General features: G+C 47.0%; 2 protein-coding genes across 4 annotated transcripts in view; one reads left to right on the top strand and one right to left on the bottom strand.

The window, feature by feature from the left end:
- The first annotated feature begins 556 nt into the window (after positions 1 to 556).
- Positions 557 to 7,724, top strand: KLHDC7B (kelch domain containing 7B). The gene has a single exon (XM_045875975.3). The coding sequence runs from the start codon at positions 3,015 to 3,017 to the stop codon at positions 6,645 to 6,647; it is 3,633 nt and encodes a 1,210-aa protein (XP_045731931.1). The 5' UTR covers positions 557 to 3,014; the 3' UTR covers positions 6,648 to 7,724.
- A 264-nt stretch (positions 7,725 to 7,988) lies between these two features.
- Positions 7,989 to 20,977, bottom strand: part of SYCE3 (synaptonemal complex central element protein 3) — a 33,397-nt gene continuing 20,408 nt past the window's right edge. For all 3 annotated transcript variants that reach the window (XM_064590398.1, XM_064590397.1, XM_045866569.3), the window contains one exon: positions 7,989 to 8,248. In XM_064590398.1, coding sequence (XP_064446468.1) covers positions 8,091 to 8,248 — 158 coding nt within the window. In that variant the 3' untranslated portion in view covers positions 7,989 to 8,090. The remainder of the gene's footprint in view (positions 8,249 to 20,977) is intronic.

The following is a 20,977-nucleotide window of genomic DNA, read 5'->3' as shown; positions in this document are numbered from 1 at the left end:
AAATTACATGTATACTTCTAAGTATAGGATTATATATTATATTCTTTGTTTTTTTAATATTCTTTGTTTTATATCATTTCTGATTATATAATATTTTCTGCTTTTAGAAATTCCAGTAATAGAGAAACCCTACATTTGATGAGGTTTGCTGCTCACCTTATGTATATTAGCTCTCCATTTGGAATTATGTCATTATGTCACTGTGCTTTTCTTCCACTAAATGTTTCAGAGAAGGCACACTGGTGGCCAGGGCACCATCCAGCTTTGTCCAGGTTCAGTGACCAGGTAGCACTGGGTTCCTCTATGAGTGGCTGCAGTGGATCAGCTCATACATGGATATATCTTCTATTCCTAGGCTCCCAGTGTATGGATAGTTGGTTGCTGATAAGCAGGAGACTCATCCGTTCCTGTTTTGGACTGTCTGAGGAAACAGAAGCTTCAGGTACTAGGCATGAATCCCTCTCTATTCCTTGTGTAGACTGGAACAGGATTTCTGCCTCAGCAGGATGCCACTAATGGTCAGATCTACTTTCTTGATGTTTGTTTTTCCCCTTAATGGTAACTTTGATATTTACATTGTCTCATAGCACAACTAGAACGATTTTTGTTTCACAATTTGTCTAGGTGACTTCATGTTCTGTCACATTTCCAGCAGTACTACATTTTTACATTCTCTGGGAAGTTAGGAGGGCGAATCTCCCACAATTTAGGGAGGTAACATGTCCCTGGTCACCTTCCCAATAGGGATTTTCTCCGTGCAGTAGAGTTTCGCCCTCCCCCTGGATTTTGACAAAGAGAGGTGTTTTCTTTCCACAGAGGATGGGACTAGACCCTTCCTTGGTCACCTGTGCCACCAAGACCCATCAGAGTCCTTGACACCTTGTGAAATTGATTGGGGTGATTTTCTGTGCTTGGTTCCTCCCCCCATAGTACCCTAAGGTATCACTTGCTGGACACTTCTCCTGTTCTCTGACAGCAGCCTGGGGCTCTGCTAACAACAGGTATTTTCAGAAGCTTGGTAGAAATGCCTGATAGGGTATGGCATGGCCTATAAGGAGGTGCAGGTGGGCTTGTCATCTCCAACTTTTCAAGGTCTCTGGACCCCAAACAACCAAGAGGCAGAACCTGAGACTGGGATAGGAATAAGTACAATGTCCATAAACCCTGCCACCAACTTGAGGTCCACCTTAAGGCATGAGCCCTCCTTCCACCCTCTTACTGTCATCTAATATGTTCAGGGGAGCTGGGAGGTGACCAGATGGGTGAGGTACCTGAGGTCCAGCAGAGCCCAAGCTGGGTGCCAGGGACGCTCCTTGGCCATCTCCTCACTGCCTGAGTCAGGGAGAAGTCCCGTGTCCTAGAAAAAGGAATGAATACATGTTGTAGGGGGTCTGGCTTTGTCCCAGAGATCCTGGCTCTTTTTCATATCTGGGCCCCACTTGTCCCAAGACTTATTCTTGAGATGAGGTTAAGTGAAAAGCAGATGGAGGAGACAAGGCTCCTTCCCTGAGAAACCAAGCTGAGGGAAGCCAAGTGCATGCCCAGCAGAAGGATCTACGTGCTGACCTGTAAGGGGGCTGAGTTCCAGTGAGGACGCTGGAGTGGAGTGATTTGGCTAAGATGAGGGAAGGCCAAGGAATGAGATGGGATACCCAGAAGTCAGGCTGATAGATTACCTGGGGTCAGAGGAGGGTCTCTGAGGGATGCTGGGGGCTGGCTGGTGAGGTAACAGGGGTAAGAGCAGGCTGGGCTCAGGGCTTTCTGGGGGCACCATGGAAGAGGCATCTGAGCAGTCAAGATGGTCCATAGGGTGCAGGGGGAGGCCCAGGAGGCTCTAGAAAGGGCAGGTGGGTTGTAATAAGCCAGGCCAATAGAGAAATACAACTTTTGGATTTTCTTTATTTTGTTCATTTTTTTTCTCTTGATAGCTTAGAAAATTCCTTTAGAAAACTCTATCCCATCTCTGCTGAACTCAGGGTAAGGGAAGTCCAGAGGCTGCTGGAAGAGGGGAGATGGGGGCTTTAGCCTTGGCCCCTCTCAAGCACCCTAATGCGTCCTGGGAGAGAACAGTGCAAGTCTCCACTTCACACCTGAGGTGACAGGAGGATGCACTTTCTTTCTTTTTTTTTTTTATGATTTTATTTATTTATTTGACAGAGAGAGACAAAGTGAGAGAAGGAACACAAGCAGGGGGAGTGGGAGTGGGAGAAGCAGGCTTCCTGCGGAGCAGGGAGCCTGATGCGGGGCTCGATCCCAGGACCCTGGTATCATGACCCAAGCTGAAGGCAGACGCTTAACGACTGAGCCACGCAGGTGCCCCGAGGATGCACTTTCTAAGGCAGTGCTTAGTGTCAGGATGCATGCCCTCCATGGTCTCCCTCAGTCTGAGACCAGCTTGCAGTGTTGGCACGATGGGGTGTGTGCCTCTCCCACCCCTCCCCCGCTGGCCCACAGTGGAACCGTCTTCTTGGGTTTCTGGTAATTTCATCAGGGCTGCATCATGTTGCTAAAGCTGCAGATAACATCTCCCTGTGGGTAACTCTTCCCTGAAAGAGCTCCTGAGGCTGGACCCAGGCTCAGAGTTGGAACAATGGGGTGGAAGTTTGGGGGGGTCTGAGGGTCTGTAGGTAGAAGCAGGTTGGCTGGGATCTGGAACTGTGTTGAGGAACAATGCCATTTGCCACTGGACCCCATGGCAAGGCGAAGGGGGCAGGTGGGCCTGGAGAGGCCCCTGAGCTCCTGGAGCTCTTGGATATTATGCTGACTCCTGAGAGCTCCGCCTAGCTCCACTGACAAACCCCCATCCAGGCACGGGCACAGAGACCCACCCCATCCTAGGCCAGGCAGAGCGACTGTCCCCCAGCACAGGTCCACCTTAACTGGGCAGCCCTGTGGGCGGAGCTCATTGTTGATGCCATCTGTGCAGACCTGAGCGCAGGCCCGACTTGCAGGAAGCACACGCAGCTTCCCGCCTGCTGACCCGGCTCCTCACGCTGCATCTGCAGCCCAGCACCATGATCCAGGGTGCCTCGGAGCCTGATGGCCTCAGCTGGGGCTGGGACGGGGAGGATGACTGGGACGGCGCTGTCCTGACCCTGCTGGCGCTGGCTGTGGTGGCCGCCACGGCTCTGGCCTTGCACTGGTTTGGCTCTGGGCAGGACCAGGAGGCAGCAGCACCCGCACCCACAGCCCCTGGGGCCCAGCCTTCACAGGCGGGAGGAGCCAGGCCCGCCCTGCCCCTGAAGCCCAAGGTCAGTGGTGGTGTTGAGGGAAGCAGCCCAGGGCAGGGGAAGCCAGACCCTCCGGGACGTGGCCAGGGGAGTCCGGCTGCAGCAGGGGCCCAGGATCCGAAGCTCCGGAGAGGTGGCCGTCTGGCTGCCACAGCTCTACCTCCACTCAAGACAGCTGGTGAGGTGACCACTGGAGGGGCCTTGGGACAGCAGCAAGGTAATGCCAAGCCAGAAGCCCCCCGAGGCAAAAGAAGGGAGCCTCTCGGGCCAGGTACTGCCCTTGTGGGTAGAAGCAAAGTGGGGGGGATGTCTGGCCCCCTCCTGATACACTTCACCCCTCGGAGTCCTGGCAGACAGATGGAAGGACAAGTGGAGGCAGGAGGCGTCCAAGTCAAGGTGCCAACTCACCAGGGCCTGGTCCACACCACAGAACAGGACACCAGTCCCTGGCAACGAGGTGTAGGGTCACCTGGCTCACTAGAGAGAGGCCCCAGCAGCCGGCGGTGGCAGGTGGACCACAGCTCAGGAGATAGAAACCGCCACTTCCCGAGGTTGGACTCCCTGCGCCTGGGCGCTGTGGTGAGCGTGTGGGATGCTGTGGATGCAGGTAGCAGCCTCTCCACAGGCTCTCAGAGGCCCCCTGTTCCCCAGGAGCCACCTCCATCACATACCACGCAGACTGGGCCCTCGGCTGAGGGCACAGAGAAGGGGTGCAGGGAGAGCAGCCTCCAACCAGCCCCAGTCCTAGCTCTGGAAAGCAGGGAGCCTGGGTCCCAGGCTCCCAGGGAGGCTCAGGGATCTCCAGCCTCCGTGGAAGGCTGGCCCTGGGAGAGGAGGGATTTTCTTGTCACCAGGAGCTTCAGCCAGGCCCCAGGCTCCATAGGCCCATGGCCAGAGGGGTCGCAGTGTGGACACCCACTCTTGTCTCAAGGGCAGGGGACCACAGACGCCAACAACGCAGTAAAGGCTGGGGCTAATGGCTCTGGAGATGGCTCTTTCTTCAGCTCAGGGCCCGGTGGGACAGAGGAGCAAGCGGACCACGGCGTCAGAGAAGGGAGAGAATCCCAGCAAGGCCAGGGGGAGCAGAGCAGTGAGCAGGAGGGAGGCCTTCAGGACAGAGGAAAGCCCTCTACAGACACCGTCCAGGGAGCCCCCTCCTTGAGTCCCTTAGCCACACCCTCTCCACGCTTCCCTAAGCCCCTTCCACCCTTGGCTTCCCCTCTGACAGTACGTCCCCAAGGAGGTCTCTTACCTGTAGGCCCAACCTCCTCGCCTTCAGACTCTTTGTCCCTCAGAGTTAGCCAGGGTCCTGTGGAGGATGAAACTCACAGGCCAGTGCAAGCCCCAGCTGCAGCCCCAGCCCCAGCCCCGTCCCCTGCCCTAGCCTCAACCCCAGCCCCAGCCCCAGCCCCGTCCCCTGCCTTAGCCTCAACCCCAGCCCCAGCCCCAGCCCTAGTGTCAGCCCCAGCGCCATCCTCAGCTGCAGCCCCAGCCCTGTCCCCTGCCCCCAGTAGTGGGTCAAGGCCTACGGCACAGGACCACAGTGTGGCTCTCCGCAAGGACAAGCAGGAGGGGCAAATCTCAACCAGCTGGGAAAATCTTATTTCCATGGTTCTTAGGAGTCACCCTTTCCCCAGGCAAGAGAGAGCCCAAGGGAGAGCCCCAAGGGCAGCTCCCAAGAGCCCTAGAGATCCCAGCACTGGTGCACCCTCTGAGAACAGAGAGTCTGGTTCTGTCCCTGAAGGGGCCGCCCCCAGCCTGGAGGTCAGGAATGGCTCCTCAGGGGCAGACACAGAGGCTGGACGTCGGCAACAGCAGAGCCACTTGGAGACCAAGGAGGCTCCCATCCCAGAGCCTCCCTCAGGTCCGAGAGGAGATGCAGTCGAGGAGAAGCGTGCAGAAGACCCTCTGTTGCCCGGAGCTGCAATGCCCGGGGCCCCATCACCGCGCCCGGAGCGGAGGCAGTCTGGCCCCCAACCCTCCCCCACTGGGAGGGGCGCCTCACAGCCGGTCCCGCCACCGCGGAATCGCAGCGCGTGTGAAAGAGCAGAGAGCTCCGAGCGCGGCGTCCGCCAGGCTGCGTCCGCGAGGCGCCGGGGAGAGGCTCCAGGGGAGAAGCCCCGCCCTGCAGGCAGCGGGGTAGTGGTCCCGGGAAAGCAGAAAGAGGCGCGCAGGCTCCTGGTGCTTCTGCAGAGGCCGGGGCGCGGGGGGGCGGGGGAGGGGCCCCGGAAGCCCAGCGCCCTAGCCCGCGAGCCGGCTTCGGCCGCGGCTCTACGACAACGCCCGGACCTGGGCAACTGCCTGGACGTCCTGGCCTTCGCCCGGCGGCACGCGGAGCCCGGCCTGCTGCGGGAGACCTACGCCTTGATGAGCGACAATCTGCTGCACGTGCTGGGAGACCCGCACCTCTACCGGCAGCTGAGCGGGGCGGACCGGGAGCGCATCCTGAGCCTTCGGACTGGCCGGGGCCAGGCGGTGCTGGGGGTCCTTGTGCTGCCCAGCCTCTACCGGGTGGGCCGCTCGGGGCTCACCAGGGGCCCCTGTGGGGAGGAGGCGCCTACTCCGGGGCCTGCCCCCCTGCCTCCGCGCACGCACCTGCACGTGTTCAACCCCCGAGAAAACACCTGGCGGCCCCTGACTCAGGTGCCGGAGGAGGCCCCGCTGCGGGGCTGTGGTCTCTGCACCATGCACAACTACCTGTTCCTGGCCGGGGGCATCCGAGGCTCCGGTGCCAAGGCCGTCTGCTCCAACGAGGTCTTCTGCTACAACCCGCTGACCAACATCTGGAGCCAGGTGAGGCCCATGCAGCAGGCCCGGGCCCAGCTCAAGCTGGTGGCTCTGGACGGGCTGCTTTACGCCATCGGTGGCGAGTGCCTGTACAGCATGGAGAGCTACGATCCGCGCACGGACGCCTGGACCTCGCGCGCGCCCCTCCCCGCAGGCACCTTCCCTGTGGCCCACGAGGCTGTGGCCTGCCGTGGGGACATCTATGTCACTGGGGGCCACCTCTTCTACCGCTTGCTGAGGTACAGCCCTGGGAAGGATGCATGGGATGAGTGCCCCTACAGCGCCAGCCACCGGCGTTCCAGCGACATGGTGGCGTTGGGAGCCTTCCTCTACCGCTTCGACCTGCTGCGGGGCGTGGGCGCTGCGGTGATGCGCTACAACACGGTGACCGGCTCCTGGAGCCGGGCGGCCTCCTTGCCACTGCCCGACCCGGCCCCACTGCACTGCACCGCGCTGGGCAACACCATTTACTGCCTCAACCACCAGGTCACGGCCACCTTTACGGTCTCCGAGGGGACTGCCCAGTTCCAGGCCAGGGAGCTGCAGCCCTTTGCTCTGGGGAGTAAGGGCATCCTCTGTCCATTCATCCTGACTCTGCCTGCCACCGACCCCCTGCAGACTGCCCTCTGAGCTGCTCTCCGGGGAGACCCTGGGGCTGGGGGTCTGCTGGCAGGTGGGGCACAGAAGGTGGCTGGGATCCAGAACTTTCTGCCATTGTTTCTGGGACAGCTTTCTTTTTCTGTTTTAATAAGACTCATGATTTCCCCCTTCCATACCCCCCAGCCCTTAAAAGAGACCTCTCCCCCTGGGAGCTCAGGCTCCTTGTACCTACCTGTGAGCTGGTTTTGGGCCATCCCTACCCCGTTTCCCAGCCTCCCACCACAGAATGCTGTCTACTGCCTTTATGACTTAGTTGTTGCCCTCACACCTCAGCTGGCTCACATAGCCCCTCCTCCAGGATGGTTCTCCTTCTCTGGGCTCCAGGGCCAGGCTCCCTCTGGCAGCACCACACTGCCTGGAAAAACATCTGTCTGTGGGTCTACTGGTACTCTGAGAGCCAGGGACTGATGATGTGTCCTTAAGGACCAGGATTTGGCCTGTGGAGGAGCTGAGTGACTGCTGAGCAGAGGAAGGAGGTGGCTAGAAACAAGTCACACTTCCTGTCTTTTGTCCCTAGGGATCCAAGCTGGGCAAGGAGTCTATAAGGAAGTGGGAAGGGGGAACAAGGAACAGAAAAGTCCCCAGGAAAATGTCTTTGTCTCAGGCCTCAGGAGCCTGGCTTGGCCTTGGGAACAACTCTGTAGCCCTCCTTTGTCTGATCCCAGAGGCCTAGAACCCTTGTCTATGAAACCATTCTGCTGTCTGCAGCCCCTGACTGTAACCCCAGCCCAGGCCTGGCCAGGACCACTTGGGCTCATGCCCCTCTGTGGGGTCTCTCCCACCTGCTCTGCCCCTCTAGAAGCCAGCCTCACTTCCCACCAACGCCTGTTCTTACGTGAGACCCAGGTTTCCCCTGAGCTCTTTCCCTTTTAGCTGTGGACTTAGAAGAGACATCTAATTTCATTCTTCTCATCTGTGAAATGGGGACAATGAACATCTGTTACTCAGGAGAGTTGTGAGAACATACGGTCACATATGTGAGCACCTAGCACAGTGCCCAGGATGAATAAACAATGTTCCCCTTTGCCTATTTTGGAATCCACCATAGGAAGGTAAATAAATCTGACTGAATACTGCTACCTGTCCCACCCTCTGACCTGGTTTGTCTCTATCTGGCTCCGTTTTTGCTTTTTATTCTATGCTCGGTGCTACTGGCACTAAATATGTTTAATTCATTGAAAGCATCTGCATCTTATAATTCTCATTTTTGTTCGCAAGGTTGGATATGCTGCTGGGTAGGACAGAAAGGGGTCCTCAGGTTGTTCTTAAAAATAAGTTTATTGAGAAACAAGTACTGTTAATACAGCTATACATTTTGGTCGCTGTTACTCTGCCAGCAGAGAAGGCTCCGTGCCTTAGGGGCTTCTCCACATTGGCAGATGGCAGCATGGTGGCCGTGGGTGGACAGGGGGCCTACTGTTTATGCTTGGCCTCATTGAGCAGCTCTTGCCAGTTCTTCTCCATCTCCTCCTTGCAGTTGAGGAAGGCATCCTCCAGACGGCGCATGGACTCTGCCAGCGAGGGGTTGGTGCGCATCACCACCATGTCGTAGGCCATCCATGTGGCTTGCACTGCAACAACCAGACAGGCCCTGATCAGGCTGCAGAGTGGGGCTGTGGCTCTGGAACACCCCAGGGAGGGCCACATGCCTCCAACCATGCTAAGCATCCCAGGGACTAGATCCTGCTGAGTTACCCAATTTCTCTAAGGAGAGAAAACTGGTAGGCTACATGTTATGGCGTTCATAAAAACCCGTATTAAAACTTCTCCCTACACAGGGCAGTACTGAAACTTCCCTGACCTCACACAGGTCTTAACTTCTGGATGCATCGGCCCATGACATTAAGGCTGGAGGCCAGTCTGATATAAAATATTAGGAAAAATTAGAGCAAACATAGGTCCTTACCAGCAGTTCATAGCTAGTGGTTGCAGGGTGAACCCTGAGGAGTCATAATGCTTATCCAAGCTCACGTAGGAGTGACTGCTCTTACTCTAGCAAGGTTCTGAGCCTCATGTTACCTCATGCATAGTGGCCTGGGAGGCCTGCTCACCTCCCTCTGGGTACCTCTGTGCTTTCATTAGGGCCAGTCCAAAGAAGAGACAGGCAGAATGAATAATAATAATTGCACATGAATATCTACACATGACCAAGGTCAGAGCATGACAGACTTGATGTTTTACAGAAAGTTATATCTGTTTGGTTAGGGAAAAATTGTTAGAAAGGCTATGTGCAGTATCTCAACAGATAGAGGGCATTTGGCTATATAGCTTGTACAGGAATTCTTGAACTTTTGGATGCATGAGAGTAACTTGGGAAACCTGTTGAAATGTAGGTTACTGGCCTCTCCCACAACTCAAAGAGGTTCTTTTTTCTTTTTTTAAAGATTTTATTTATTTGACAGAGAGAGAGAGACAGAGAGGGAACATAAGCAGGGCAGAGGCAGAGGGAGAAGCAGACTCCCCACAGAGCAAGGAGCCCAATACGGGGCTCGATCCCAGGACCTCAGTATCATGACCTGAGCCAAAGGCAGATGCTTAACAACTGAGCCACCGAGGCGTCCCTCAAAGAGGTTCTTATTTACCAGGTTGGGAATGGTGCCCAGGAACCTGTATCTTAATAAGTAGACCACCCGGACAGCAGGTGGAGCATGCACCTGGGAGTCAGAGCAGTTGGCTTCTGGGCTCTCCGCTTACTACCTATGTGGCCAGGAACAAGTGACTTAAATTTACTAACCTCATTTGTAAAGGATAGACAACGTCCCAATCTCACAGCTTGCTATGAAGATTAAATGGATGATATATGTAATTTGCCTAGAACATATTAGGGTGTTCAAGATAGGAGAAACTCTTACTACAAAATAAATAATTGAGATATTCAGGGCAAAGGGTTAGGGCAGTAAGAAATAAAAATTCAGGAGAAAAAAAGAGCTTGCAGAAATGAGTCTCATATTGTTCTGCATGGCAGTTGGAATTCTAGCTCTGAGTTTCCTAAGGCCAAAGCAGAGGAAACATGCTCAGGTTTAAGACTCAGTGACCATAAAATAAAAACAAACCCATTAAGACACTTTTATCCTAAGAAAAAATTGTCTGATAGGTGTATTTTTTGAGAAGTATGTAATAGAGTTGAAAATGTCCTTGACAACATCCTATTTTATTTTTTAAAAGATTTTATTTATTTATTTGACACAGAGAGAGAGAGAGACAGCGAGAGAGGGAACACAAGCAGGGGGACTGGGAGAGGGAGAAGCAGGCTTCCCGCGAAGCAGGGAGCCCGATGTGGGGCTCGATCCCAGGACCCCAGGATCATGACCTGAGCTGAAGGCAGACACTTAATGACTGAGCCACCCAGGCACCCCATCCTATTTTATTTTTTAAAAGATTATTTTTAGAGAGAGAGTGCAGGGGGAGGGGCAGAGGGAGAGAGAGAGAATCTCAGGCAGACTCTGTACTGAGCACAGAGCCCAGTGTAGGAGCTCAGGCTCCCAGGTCCCTGAGATCATGACCAGAGCCAAAATCAAGAGTTGGCTGCCCAACTGACTGAGTCACCCAGGCACCCTGACAACATCCCTACTTTAAATACAAGGTGACTCTTCTATGTCTATAGTTGTATGTAATCACTGGCAAAAAAAAAGCTGTTGGCACAGTGCCAAAGCACAGTTCAGAGAAGGCAAGTCAATGAGAAGCCAAAACACTGTATCAAGAGCAAAGCCCTCTTTGATTTGATCCAAGGAAGAAAATTCAGGATACACAGAATAGGAAGGACTCATGATCATAAGAAAATCCTCCAGAAATATATGTCTCTTGAGTTCCCAGGACCCCAAGATCATGATCTGAGCCGAAGGCAGATGTTTTACTGACTGAACCACCCAGGTGCTCCTCTATAAGGTCATATTTTAAAAAATAGTGTGGTATAGGGGCACCTGGGGGGCACAGTTGGTTAAGTGTCTCCCTTCGGCTCAGGTCATGATCCTGGGGCCCTGGGATTGAGCCCCACATCGGGCTCCTTGCTCAGCAGGGAGTCTGCTTCTCCCTCTCTCTCTGGCTGCCGCTCCCCCTGCTTGCGCTTGTTCTCTGTCAAATGAATAAATAAAATCTTTTAAAAAAATAGTGTGGTATAGACAAATAGACCAATGGAAGAAAAATAGTAAGCTCAGAGATAGACCTAAGTATATATGGAAATTTAGTATATGATAAAAGTAAAACCAAAATCAATGAGAAAAGACAGTTACTAGAGATGAATTAAAGATATAAATATGAAAGAGAAAATAACATCTGTGGGTCAAAATTCAGCAGAATATCTGTGATCTTGGGACTTCTTAAAAACCACAAACCATAAGGTAAAATATTGGTGAGTCTTTCTATCAAAAATTTTTTTTCATCTAAGGACAACATGGACAAAGTTTTCATACAAATGATAGAAGAAATTTATAATGCTTAAAGATGATAATGGGTTAATATCTATAATATACAAGAAAGTACTTCTAATCAATAAGACAGAAAATCCAATAATTAAAAAAAACCCCGGAAAACAACAAGTGTTGGTGAGGATGTGGAGAAATTGGAGCCCTTGTGCATGCACTGCTGGTGGGGATGTAAGATGGTGCATCATTGTGTAAAACAGTTTGACATTCCTCAGAAAGCTAGACATAGAATTACCATATGACCCAGCAATTCCACTTCTAGGTAATATTCCAAACAACAGAGAGCAGGTTCTCAAACAAATACTTGTATACACATGCTCATAGTAGCACTATTCACAGTAGCTAAAAGGTGGACACAATCCAAATACCCATCAAAAGATGAATGAATAAATAAAATATGATATATCCATGCAATGGGATAATTATTCAGCCATAGGAAGGAATAAAATACGAATATATTCTATAGTATGGATGAACCTTGAAAATGTTATGCTAAGGAAAAGAAGCCAGAGACAAACTGCATTTACATATTATATGATTCATTTATACAAAATACCCAGAATGGGTAAATCCATAGAGACTGAAAACAGATTGGTGGTTGCCAGGGGCTGGGGATAGAGGCATATGGGGGTGACGGTTTAGGGGTACAAAGTGCCTTTTTATTTTTTATTTTTATTTATTTATTTTTTTTAAAAAAGATTTTATTTATTTATTCATGAGAGACAGAGAGAGAGAGAGAGAGGCAGAGGGAGAAGCAGGCTCCCAAGGAGCAGGGAGCCTGATGCGGGACTCGATCTCAGGACGCTGGGATCATGACCTGAGCCGAAGGCAGACGCCCAACCGTCTGAGCCACCCAGGCGCCCACAAATGCCTTTTTAAAATGATGCACATATTTTGAACTAGATAGAGTTGGTTTCTGTACAGCATTGTGAATGTGTTAAATGCCACTGAATGTATACTTTAAAATGATTACATGGTGTGTGAATTTCACCTAATTTTTTAAAATTTAAATTTAAGATGGAGGTATTATAGTTATCTTCATTTATCGGAAGTAGAAACAGAGGCGCAGAGAGGTTAAGTAGCTGCTAAGGTCACACAGCTAATAAGTGGCACAGGTAGGATTTTACCCAAGTAAGTAATCAAGCTCCAGTGTTCATGCTTGTTTTTTTAAATTATTTTTTACATTTTATTCCAATAACTTTATAGTTCTACCCTTCACATTCAGGTTATTTATTTATTTAAGAGATTTTATTTATTTATTTGAGAAAGACAGAGTGAGAAAGTGGGAGGGAGAGGGAGAGAGAATTTGAAATAGACTTTGCTGAGCACAATGTGGGGCTCAGTCCCACGACTGTGAGACCACGACCTGAGCCAATACTAAGAGCTGTACACTGAACTGGCTGAGCCATCCAGGAGCCCCTGGTTATTTATTTTTAAGTAAGCTCTATGCACTACGTGGGGCTTGAACTCATAACCCCAAAATCAAGAGTCATATACTCTACTGACTGAGCCAGGAAGGCACCCCACCAGTGTCCATATTTTTAACTACCTACAGTACACTGCTTTTTATGGTCCACAAGAAGAAATCCAAAAGACTAACAAGCACATGGAGAAAGTCTGGAACTCTACTCAAACAGATCCTCATAGTACAGTTGATTTTAAAGAGGAAGGTACAGGGGTGCCTGGGTGGCTCAGTTGGTTGGGTGACTGCCTTCAGCTCGGGTCATGATCCTGGAGTCCCGGGATCGAGTCCCACATCGGGCTCCCTGCTCGGCAGGGAGCCTGCTTCTCTCTCTGGCCCTCTCCCCTCTAGTGCTCTCTCTCTCATTCTTTCTCTCTCAAATAAATAAAATCTTTAAAAAAATAAAAAGGAAGGTATAGGTTGGAGATATAATGCAATATAGTTTACATAACTTAAAAATACAAAAGTACAAAATTTACAAAAATACACAGAAAGGGGATAAGCAAAAAAAAAAAAAAAGGAAATAAAAGAATGGAAACAAATAAGTGAAGACTGTTATATGGATCAGTGATGATAACACACTGTGAACTGAGAAGTAAGCCAAACTCTCTGCCAGAGAACAATTAAGAAAACAAATCAACAAAACCCAAATCATTAGAAAACAACAAATGAAGGACCCACTATAGTAGAGAGGGGATTATCTATTATCTATTATCAATCCCAAATTGAAAAAAAAAATGTCCTCACTGTACCATGCAAGGAGGTGCCAAGGGAAACAATCATATTCCAATACTTATTTCACTGTTAGCACTGTTCTAGGCAAGGAAGATGTCAAGAAGCTTAAGACCCAAGCTTTCTCAAAACGCATAAAAAGTTGGGATGCTGGGGTGGCTCAGTCAGTTAAGAGTCTGACTTCGGCTCAGGTCATGACCCCAGGGTCCTGGGATCGAGTCCTGCATCAGGCTCCCTGCTCTGCGGGGAGTCTGCTTCTCCCTCTCCCTCTGCTGCTCGTGCGTGCGCTTGCTCTCTGTCAAATAAATAAATAAAATAAATAAATAAATAAAAATTCTTGTGTATTTGTGTGTGTGTATGAGAGTGTGTTATGTGTGTGCATATGTGTGTACTTGTGAATGTGTATGTGTGTGTTTATGAGAGTGTGTCGTGTGTGCATGTCTGTGTGTGTGTGTGAGTGTGTGTGTGTGTGTGTGAGCCCACTTTCTGGGCTCCCTGTTGTATTCTGTTGCTCAACTTGTCAAAATGACACTGTCTTAACTATACAGTTTTATAATAAATCTTGCTAATGTTAGGGTAAATTCCCTGTCCTTGTCTTCCTCAGAAATATCTTAGCTATTTTTGGCCCTTAAGTCTCTCATAAATGTTTAGAATAAACTTGTCAAGTTCCATGAAAAACCCTATTAGGATTTTCACTAAAACTACTTTAAAGCCTAGGATGAAATCTGGGGAGAATAGACACATTGGTTGCTCTAAGTCTTTCTATTCATGAATGTTGCTATAGCTCCATTATTTGATCTTTAGTATCTGTTAGTCAAGTTTTAGAATTTTCTGCATATAGGCCTTGTACATTTCTTGTTAAATTTCTTCCAGGGGAATTCATTAGATGTGTGTGTGTGTGTGTTACTGTTGTAAATGCCTTTAAAAAATGTGCTCTAATTCTTTGTTGCTGGTAGGTAAAAATGCAATTAACTTTGTATACTGAACTGCAGCCACCTTGCTAAGCTTTATTATTTCCAATAATATATGTTTTATTTTATTTTTAAAGATTTTGTTTATTTATTTGACAGAGAGAGATACACAGCGAGAGAGGGAACACAAGCAGGGGGAGCTGGAGAGGGAGAAGCAGGCTTCCCACTGAGCAGGGAGCTGGATGCGGGGCTCGATCCCAGGACCCTGGGATCATGACCTGAGCTGAAGGCAGACGCTTAATGACTGAGCCACCCAGGTGCCACCTCCAATAATATGTTTTAGATTCTCTTCATAAACGTGGTATCCAACCTCCAAGTTGACCCCAGTAGTCCCTGTCTTCTGGTAATCACATCCTTATGTAGTTTTCTCTCACATTGTACTAGCACAGGTCTGTGTGATGAGTAAAATATGGCAGAAATAATGGTATGTCATGTCTAACATTAGCTAATAAAAGACTGTACCTTCTGTCTTGGGCAGATATATATACCTTATACATATAGTATTATACTCTGTTTATTATATTATATGTAATTGATCTAGGGGAAGTTATGTCATGACCAGCCCTATGGTGAGACCACATAGAAAGCCTCCTGCCAACAGCTACATGAGCTTGGAAGGAGATTCTCCAGCCTCTGGTCAAATATCCAGAGATTGAAACAATGGCCAACAGTTTGAGGACAAACCCATAAAAAATATACCCAGAACCACCCAGCTAAGCCATTCCCAGATTCCTGATCTTCAGAAACTGTGTGATAGTGTTTCTTCTTTTAAGTCGTGAAATTTGGGTTAATTTGGAGCACGATGCTTCTGTAACAAAGCCCTAAAATATAGGAGTGACTTTGGAATGTTTCGGTGGATGGAAGCTGGAAAAACTGTAAGGACTTTGAGGAAAGTATTAGTGCAGGTTTAAAATGCCTTGAACACACTGTTCATAGGATTTGGGAGTTTGAAAAGTCTGCCAATAATAAGTATTTACAGAGAAGTGAGGAAACTCTTATTGGAAGCTGGAGGAGAAGGGATACTTGCTATGTGGTGGCAGAAAATTTAGCCACATTGTCACAGGAAGTAATGTGGAAGGGAGAAAATGTACTTCATGAACTATTCAGGATTTACCTACATGTATAACATTTATTTGTTTTCCATTGCCTTGTGCATTTCAAAACTTCCTTCTGAGATCATATTCCCCTTACTTAAGTAAAATTTTAGTAGTTGCTTTAAAGCAGGTCTCTTTGTGACAAATATTGTCAGTTTTTGTTCATTTGCAAATGTCTGTATTTTCCCCTCATTATTATTATTTTAAAAAGTTTATTTATGGGCGCCTGGGTGGCTCAGATGATTAAGCGTCTGCCTTCGGCTCAGGTCGTGATCCCAGGGTCCTGGGATCGAGTCCCACATCGGGCTCCCGGCTCAGCGGGGAGCCTGTTTCTCCCTCTGACCCTCTCCCCTCTCATGCTGTTTCTCTCTCGCTCGCTCTCTAAAAAATAAATAAATAAAATCTTTAAAAAAAAGTTTATTTATTTTTGAGAGAGAGAATGAATGGGGGGGGGGCAGAGAGAGAAGCAGGCTCCCTGCTCATCATGACCCTGGGATCATGACCTAAGCTGAAGGCAGACACTTAACTGACTGAGCCACACAGGCGCCCTATTTTTCCCTCATTACTGAAAGATAATTTTGCTGGATGCGTAATTCTGGGTGAATAGTGTTTTTATGACATTTAGATATTATTCCACTAACTTGTGGTTCTCATGATTATTGCTGAAAAAGTCCACTCCAGTTGTCACTCCTTTTAGTTTTCTTTCTCTGCATTCCTGTAGTTTTTCTCTGTCTTTGGTGTTCTGAAGTTTTACTATTATGTGTCTAGGTATAGATATCATTTAATTTTCCTTAGGATGTGTTTTGCTTCTTGGATCTGTGAGTTCACTTTTCATCCATTCTGGAAAACTTGAGACATTATATTATTAAAAATTGTTATTGTTCCATTGTCTCTAATGTCTTTTTTTTCCTGAGATTCCAATTAGATATATGTTAGACATTTTTGGTCTATATCACTAGTCTCTTCATCTCTTCATACTTTCACTTTCTTTATCTCTTTTTGATGCATGATTCTCCAATTGATTATCTCTTCAACTGCTGTTGATTTCTTTTTCTTTCTTTTCTTTCTTTCTTTCTTTCTTTCTTTCTTTCTTTCTTTCTTTCTTTCTTTCTTTCTTCTTTCTTTCTTTCTTCTTTCTTTCTTTCTTCTTTTTTTAAAGATTTTATTTATTTATTTGTCAGAGAGAGAGAAAGAGAGAGAGAATGAATGGGGGGAGGGGCCAGAGAGAAGTAGGCTCTCCGCTGAGCGAGGAGCCTGATGTGGGACTCGATCCCAGGACCCTGGGATCATGACCTTAGCCGAAGGCAGACACTTAACTGACTGAGCCACCCAGGCATCCCTTTTGATTTCTTTTTTTATCTTACAATACTTTTCCCTTTGAGAGGCTCCATTTGTTGTTGTTTTTTTTTTTTCAATCTGTCTATTCTCGAGTTTCTTTTATGCTCAGCTTTGTACTGGCATCCATTACCTCTTCAGCCCTTTTATACATAGCTATTTACACTCTGCATCTGACATCATCTACAGTCTGTGGAGATCTAAATATGTTGACTCTTGTTTCTGTGGACTTTCGCTCGCAGTGGCTTATCATTTCATGTATTTGGAAGGCAGCTGTGCTCACTACTATACCACCAACGCTGTATTTGGTATTTATCTGTGAGGTCATCGCTGAGGTAGCTTCCAATCTCCTCCACCCTGCTATATAATCTTTCTAAAACATATATCTCTTTATGTCATTCCCTGCTTAGCTTTCTTCAGTATTTCTCTGTTAACTACAGAATGACTTCTTAGTGGGGTACACAAAGTCTTTCATGGTCTGACCCCAAATTATTTATTGAGATTTATTCTCTACCATGTCCACTTGTAGTTTATTCTTCAGTAGTTGAAACTTCAACCAACTTTTTTTTTTTTTTTTGAGAGAGAGCGTGTTCGAGCAGAGGAGGGGCAGAGGAGAGAGAGAATCTTAAGTCGGCTTCATGCGCAGCAGAGAGCCCGATGCAGAGCTTGATCTTACCACCCTGAGATCATGAGCCAAAATCAAGAGTTGGACGCTTAACTGACTGAGCCACTCAGGTGCCCCCAACCAACTTTCTTACACTTTTGTTCCTAGGCACAAATTGTTCTTTCTGTCCAAAGGCCTTGCCCATCACCTGTCTATATGGGAAACTAACAACTCCTGTTTCAGAGAAATGCTCCATGCCTCCTCTTAAAAATTTCTATAATTTACCAGACAGATTTCAGCCATCCATTCTAAATCCCACTGGAGCTTTACTACCCCTTTATTATAGCAATTAATATAGTATACTGTATTTATATGTTTATACATTTATTTCCCCATTAGACTATAGGCAACTTACGTACAAGGCTTGGCATGTGTTTATTCAGGAGGTACTTGTTGAATGAATGAATGAATGGTGCTTTAACTGCCACCAAGTCTTGATCTTTCTTTGAGCTCTGGGATTATATTTTTCCAGGTTTTTTGAAGTAAAATTGAGAGACAGAAATTGTATTTACAATTTACAATGTGATGTTTTGATAGATGTGTGCATGGTGAAATGATTACAACAAACAAGCTAATTAACATCTCCATCACCTCACAGTTATTATTTTGTGTTGAGAACACTTAAGATCTATATACTTGGTAAATTTTAAGTGTACAATACAATGTTAACTATAGTCACCATGCTGTACATTAGACATTCAAAACTCATGCTATCTTGCATAACTGAAACTTCGTATTCTTTGGCTAACATCTTCCCATTTCCCCCCTCCTTAGCCCTGGCAACCATCATTTCACTCTTTGCTTCTATGAGTTTGAGTTTTTTTAGATTCCACATATAAGTGGTATCATACAGTATTTGTCTTTCTGTGCCTAGCTTATTTCACTTAGCAAAATGTCCTTCAGATTCATCTATGTTGTCACAAATGGCAGGATTTCCTCTTTTTTAAGGCTGAACAATATTTCACCACATAAATATACCACATTCTCTTTATCTGTTTATCCACTGATAGACACTTAGGTTGTTTCCATATCTTGGCTATTGTGAATAAAACTACAGTGAACATGGGAGTGCAGATATCTCTTTGAGATACTGATTTCATCCCCTTCATTTCCTGGATACATACCTAGAAATGGGATTGTTGATCATATGGTAATTCTATTTTTATTTTTTTGAGGAACCTCCGTACTATTTTTTTTTAAAGATTTTATTTATTTATCTGAGAGAGAAAGAATGAGACAGAGAGAGCATGAGAGGGAGGAGGGTCAGAGGGAGAAGCAGACTCCCCGCCGAGCGGGGAGCCCGATGCAGGACTCGATCCCAGGACTCCAGGATCATGACCTGAGCTGAAGGCAGTTACTTAACCAACTGAGCCACCCAGGCACCCTCCATACTATTTTCCATATGGCTGTACCAATTTACATTGAGCTCTATGATTATATTTTTGACAGTGTGTAGAATATCTCCACCTTTGTGTAAAACGGATACTTCAACTCAGCATGTCCATAACTGAACTCACTTTCCCCCATCTCCTTCCAAACCTGCTCCTTTTTAACTCATGCCCATATTTTAGTCTTAGCTGAGAAGTTATTTACTCTAGGGTGCCTTTCTTGGTTCCTTGTTTTATTTTATTTTTTAAAAATTTTTATAAAGACATAGTTTTTTTTTAAAGATTTTATTTATTTATTTTGACAGAGAGAGACACAGCGAGAGAGGGAACACAAGCAGGGGGAGTGGGAGAGGGAGAAGCAGGCTCGCTGCTGAGCAGGGAGCCCGATGCGGGGCTTGATCCCAGGACCCTGGGATCATGACCTGAGCCAAAGGCAGACGCTTAATGACTGAGCCACCCAGGCGCCCCTTAGCTCCATATTTTAAGTTGGGTTCCCTTTTTGGCTATCTGATAGTACCATGTAAACTATTCCATCTTAATATTCAGCAAAAGTAATTATTTTTAAGTTATTTTTCTTTCTTCCGTGACCAACAGCTTCAGGAACAGGGACCCCATAACAATACTGCTGCAGGGCTGTACGCTGGGAAAAGGGAAATAATCAGACTTTTTGGGGATTACTGGACACTGGCTCTGAACTGATACTAATTCCTGGAGACCCAGAAAGCACTACCAGTCAGTAGAGTGATCTACCAGTCAGAATAGGGGCTTAAGGAGGTCAAGTTGTCAATGGAGGTCTAGCTAATGTCTTTCTCACTGGGCTCAATGGGTCTCTGAACACACTTTGTGAAAATTTTCCCAGTTCCAGTATGCATAATTGAAATAGATCACTCGGCAACTGGGAGAACCCCATATTTATTCCCTGATCCATGGAGTGAGGGTTATTAAGGTAGGGAAGGCCAAGTGGAAACCACTAGAACTGCCTCTACCTATGAAAGCAGTAAAGCAAAAGCAACACTGCATTCCTGGGGGGATGGTAGAGATTGGTGCCACCAGTAAGGATTTGAAAGATGCAGAGGGTAATTCTCTCCACATTCCCATTCAGTTTGTTTGTTTAGCCTGTACAGAAGACAGATCTTAGAGAACGACAGGGGATTATTGTAAACTCAGTCAGATGGTGTCTCCAATTGTAGCTGCTATTCTAGATGAGGTTTTGTTGCTTGAGCAAATTAATGCATCCCCTGATATCTGATACGCAGATCTATTGATCTGGCAAATGCTTTTTCTCTATACTTATTGGTAAAGACCACCAGAAGCAGTTTGTTTTCTGCTGACAAAGTTAACAACACATCTTCACTATCCCAACTCAGGTATATCAACTCTCCAGCTCTATGTCATAATTCAGTGGGCAGGGACCTTTAATGCTGTTCTTTCCACAGGACATCAAGCTGGTCCATTACATTAATGATATTAAGCTGATTGGACCTGCTGAGCAAAAGAAGCTGGACACAGGAATATATACTGTATGAGTCCATTTATATGAAACTCTAGACAATTATATCAGTTGTTGCCTGGTGCTGGGGAAGGAGGAGTGGGAATTGACTGGGGAGGGGCAGAAGAAAAACTTTTGGAGTGATAGAAATATTCTGTATTTTGACAGTTGTGTTGGTTACACTGGTGTATACACTTGGCAAAACTCAGTGAACTGCACACTTAAAATGTGTTTATTTTATTGTTTGTAAATTATACCTAAATAAAGGTGACTTAACAATAAAAAACAAGAACACGATTTATCAGTTCTTATGGGTTGCAGTAAAAATATCTAGAGATAAATCCACTGCCCCAAATGTTTTCATGACTTAAAAAGGAATAAAAGTGAATGAACAAAGCATTCAACGCAAAGGTTTAATAGAACAATAGTTAAAAAATTAGGGAAGACAGGAGGAAAAAGCCCAGAAATCCAATTGAGTTCAAATACGGAAAAATAAATACATATTGAGATGCTTTCCTGGCCTGAATGCCCTTCTCTGAGAATTTGTCTTCATCCACAGGTCCTACAGATGGGTTGAACTTTAACTTCCATGTTATCACCCATGTGGCTTAGCCAATTCTGGTTATGAATGACGTACACTACTGTATGTGCATACTTTTCAGCATTTAAAAGCAATAGATTGGATGTACACATAGCATCTTGGAAAGAGCTGACATACATAGTTCTGAATTAAAAAAAACAAAT

The sequence above is a fragment of the Mirounga angustirostris genome, unplaced genomic scaffold (assembly GCF_029215605.1).
Source record: "Mirounga angustirostris isolate CCGP_5_RB_7025 unplaced genomic scaffold, mMirAng1.0.hap1 SCAF_5, whole genome shotgun sequence".
Classification (NCBI taxonomy): domain Eukaryota; kingdom Metazoa; phylum Chordata; class Mammalia; order Carnivora; family Phocidae; genus Mirounga; species Mirounga angustirostris.
The sequence above is the reverse complement of the archived record's forward strand: the minus strand, read 5'-3'. Positions and strand labels throughout refer to the sequence as shown.

Excerpts from the sequence above, each read along its gene's own strand:
- KLHDC7B (XM_045875975.3), top strand. The coding sequence starts at position 3,015 with ATGATCCAGGGTGCCTCGGAGCCTGATGGCCTCAGCTGGGGCTGGGAC.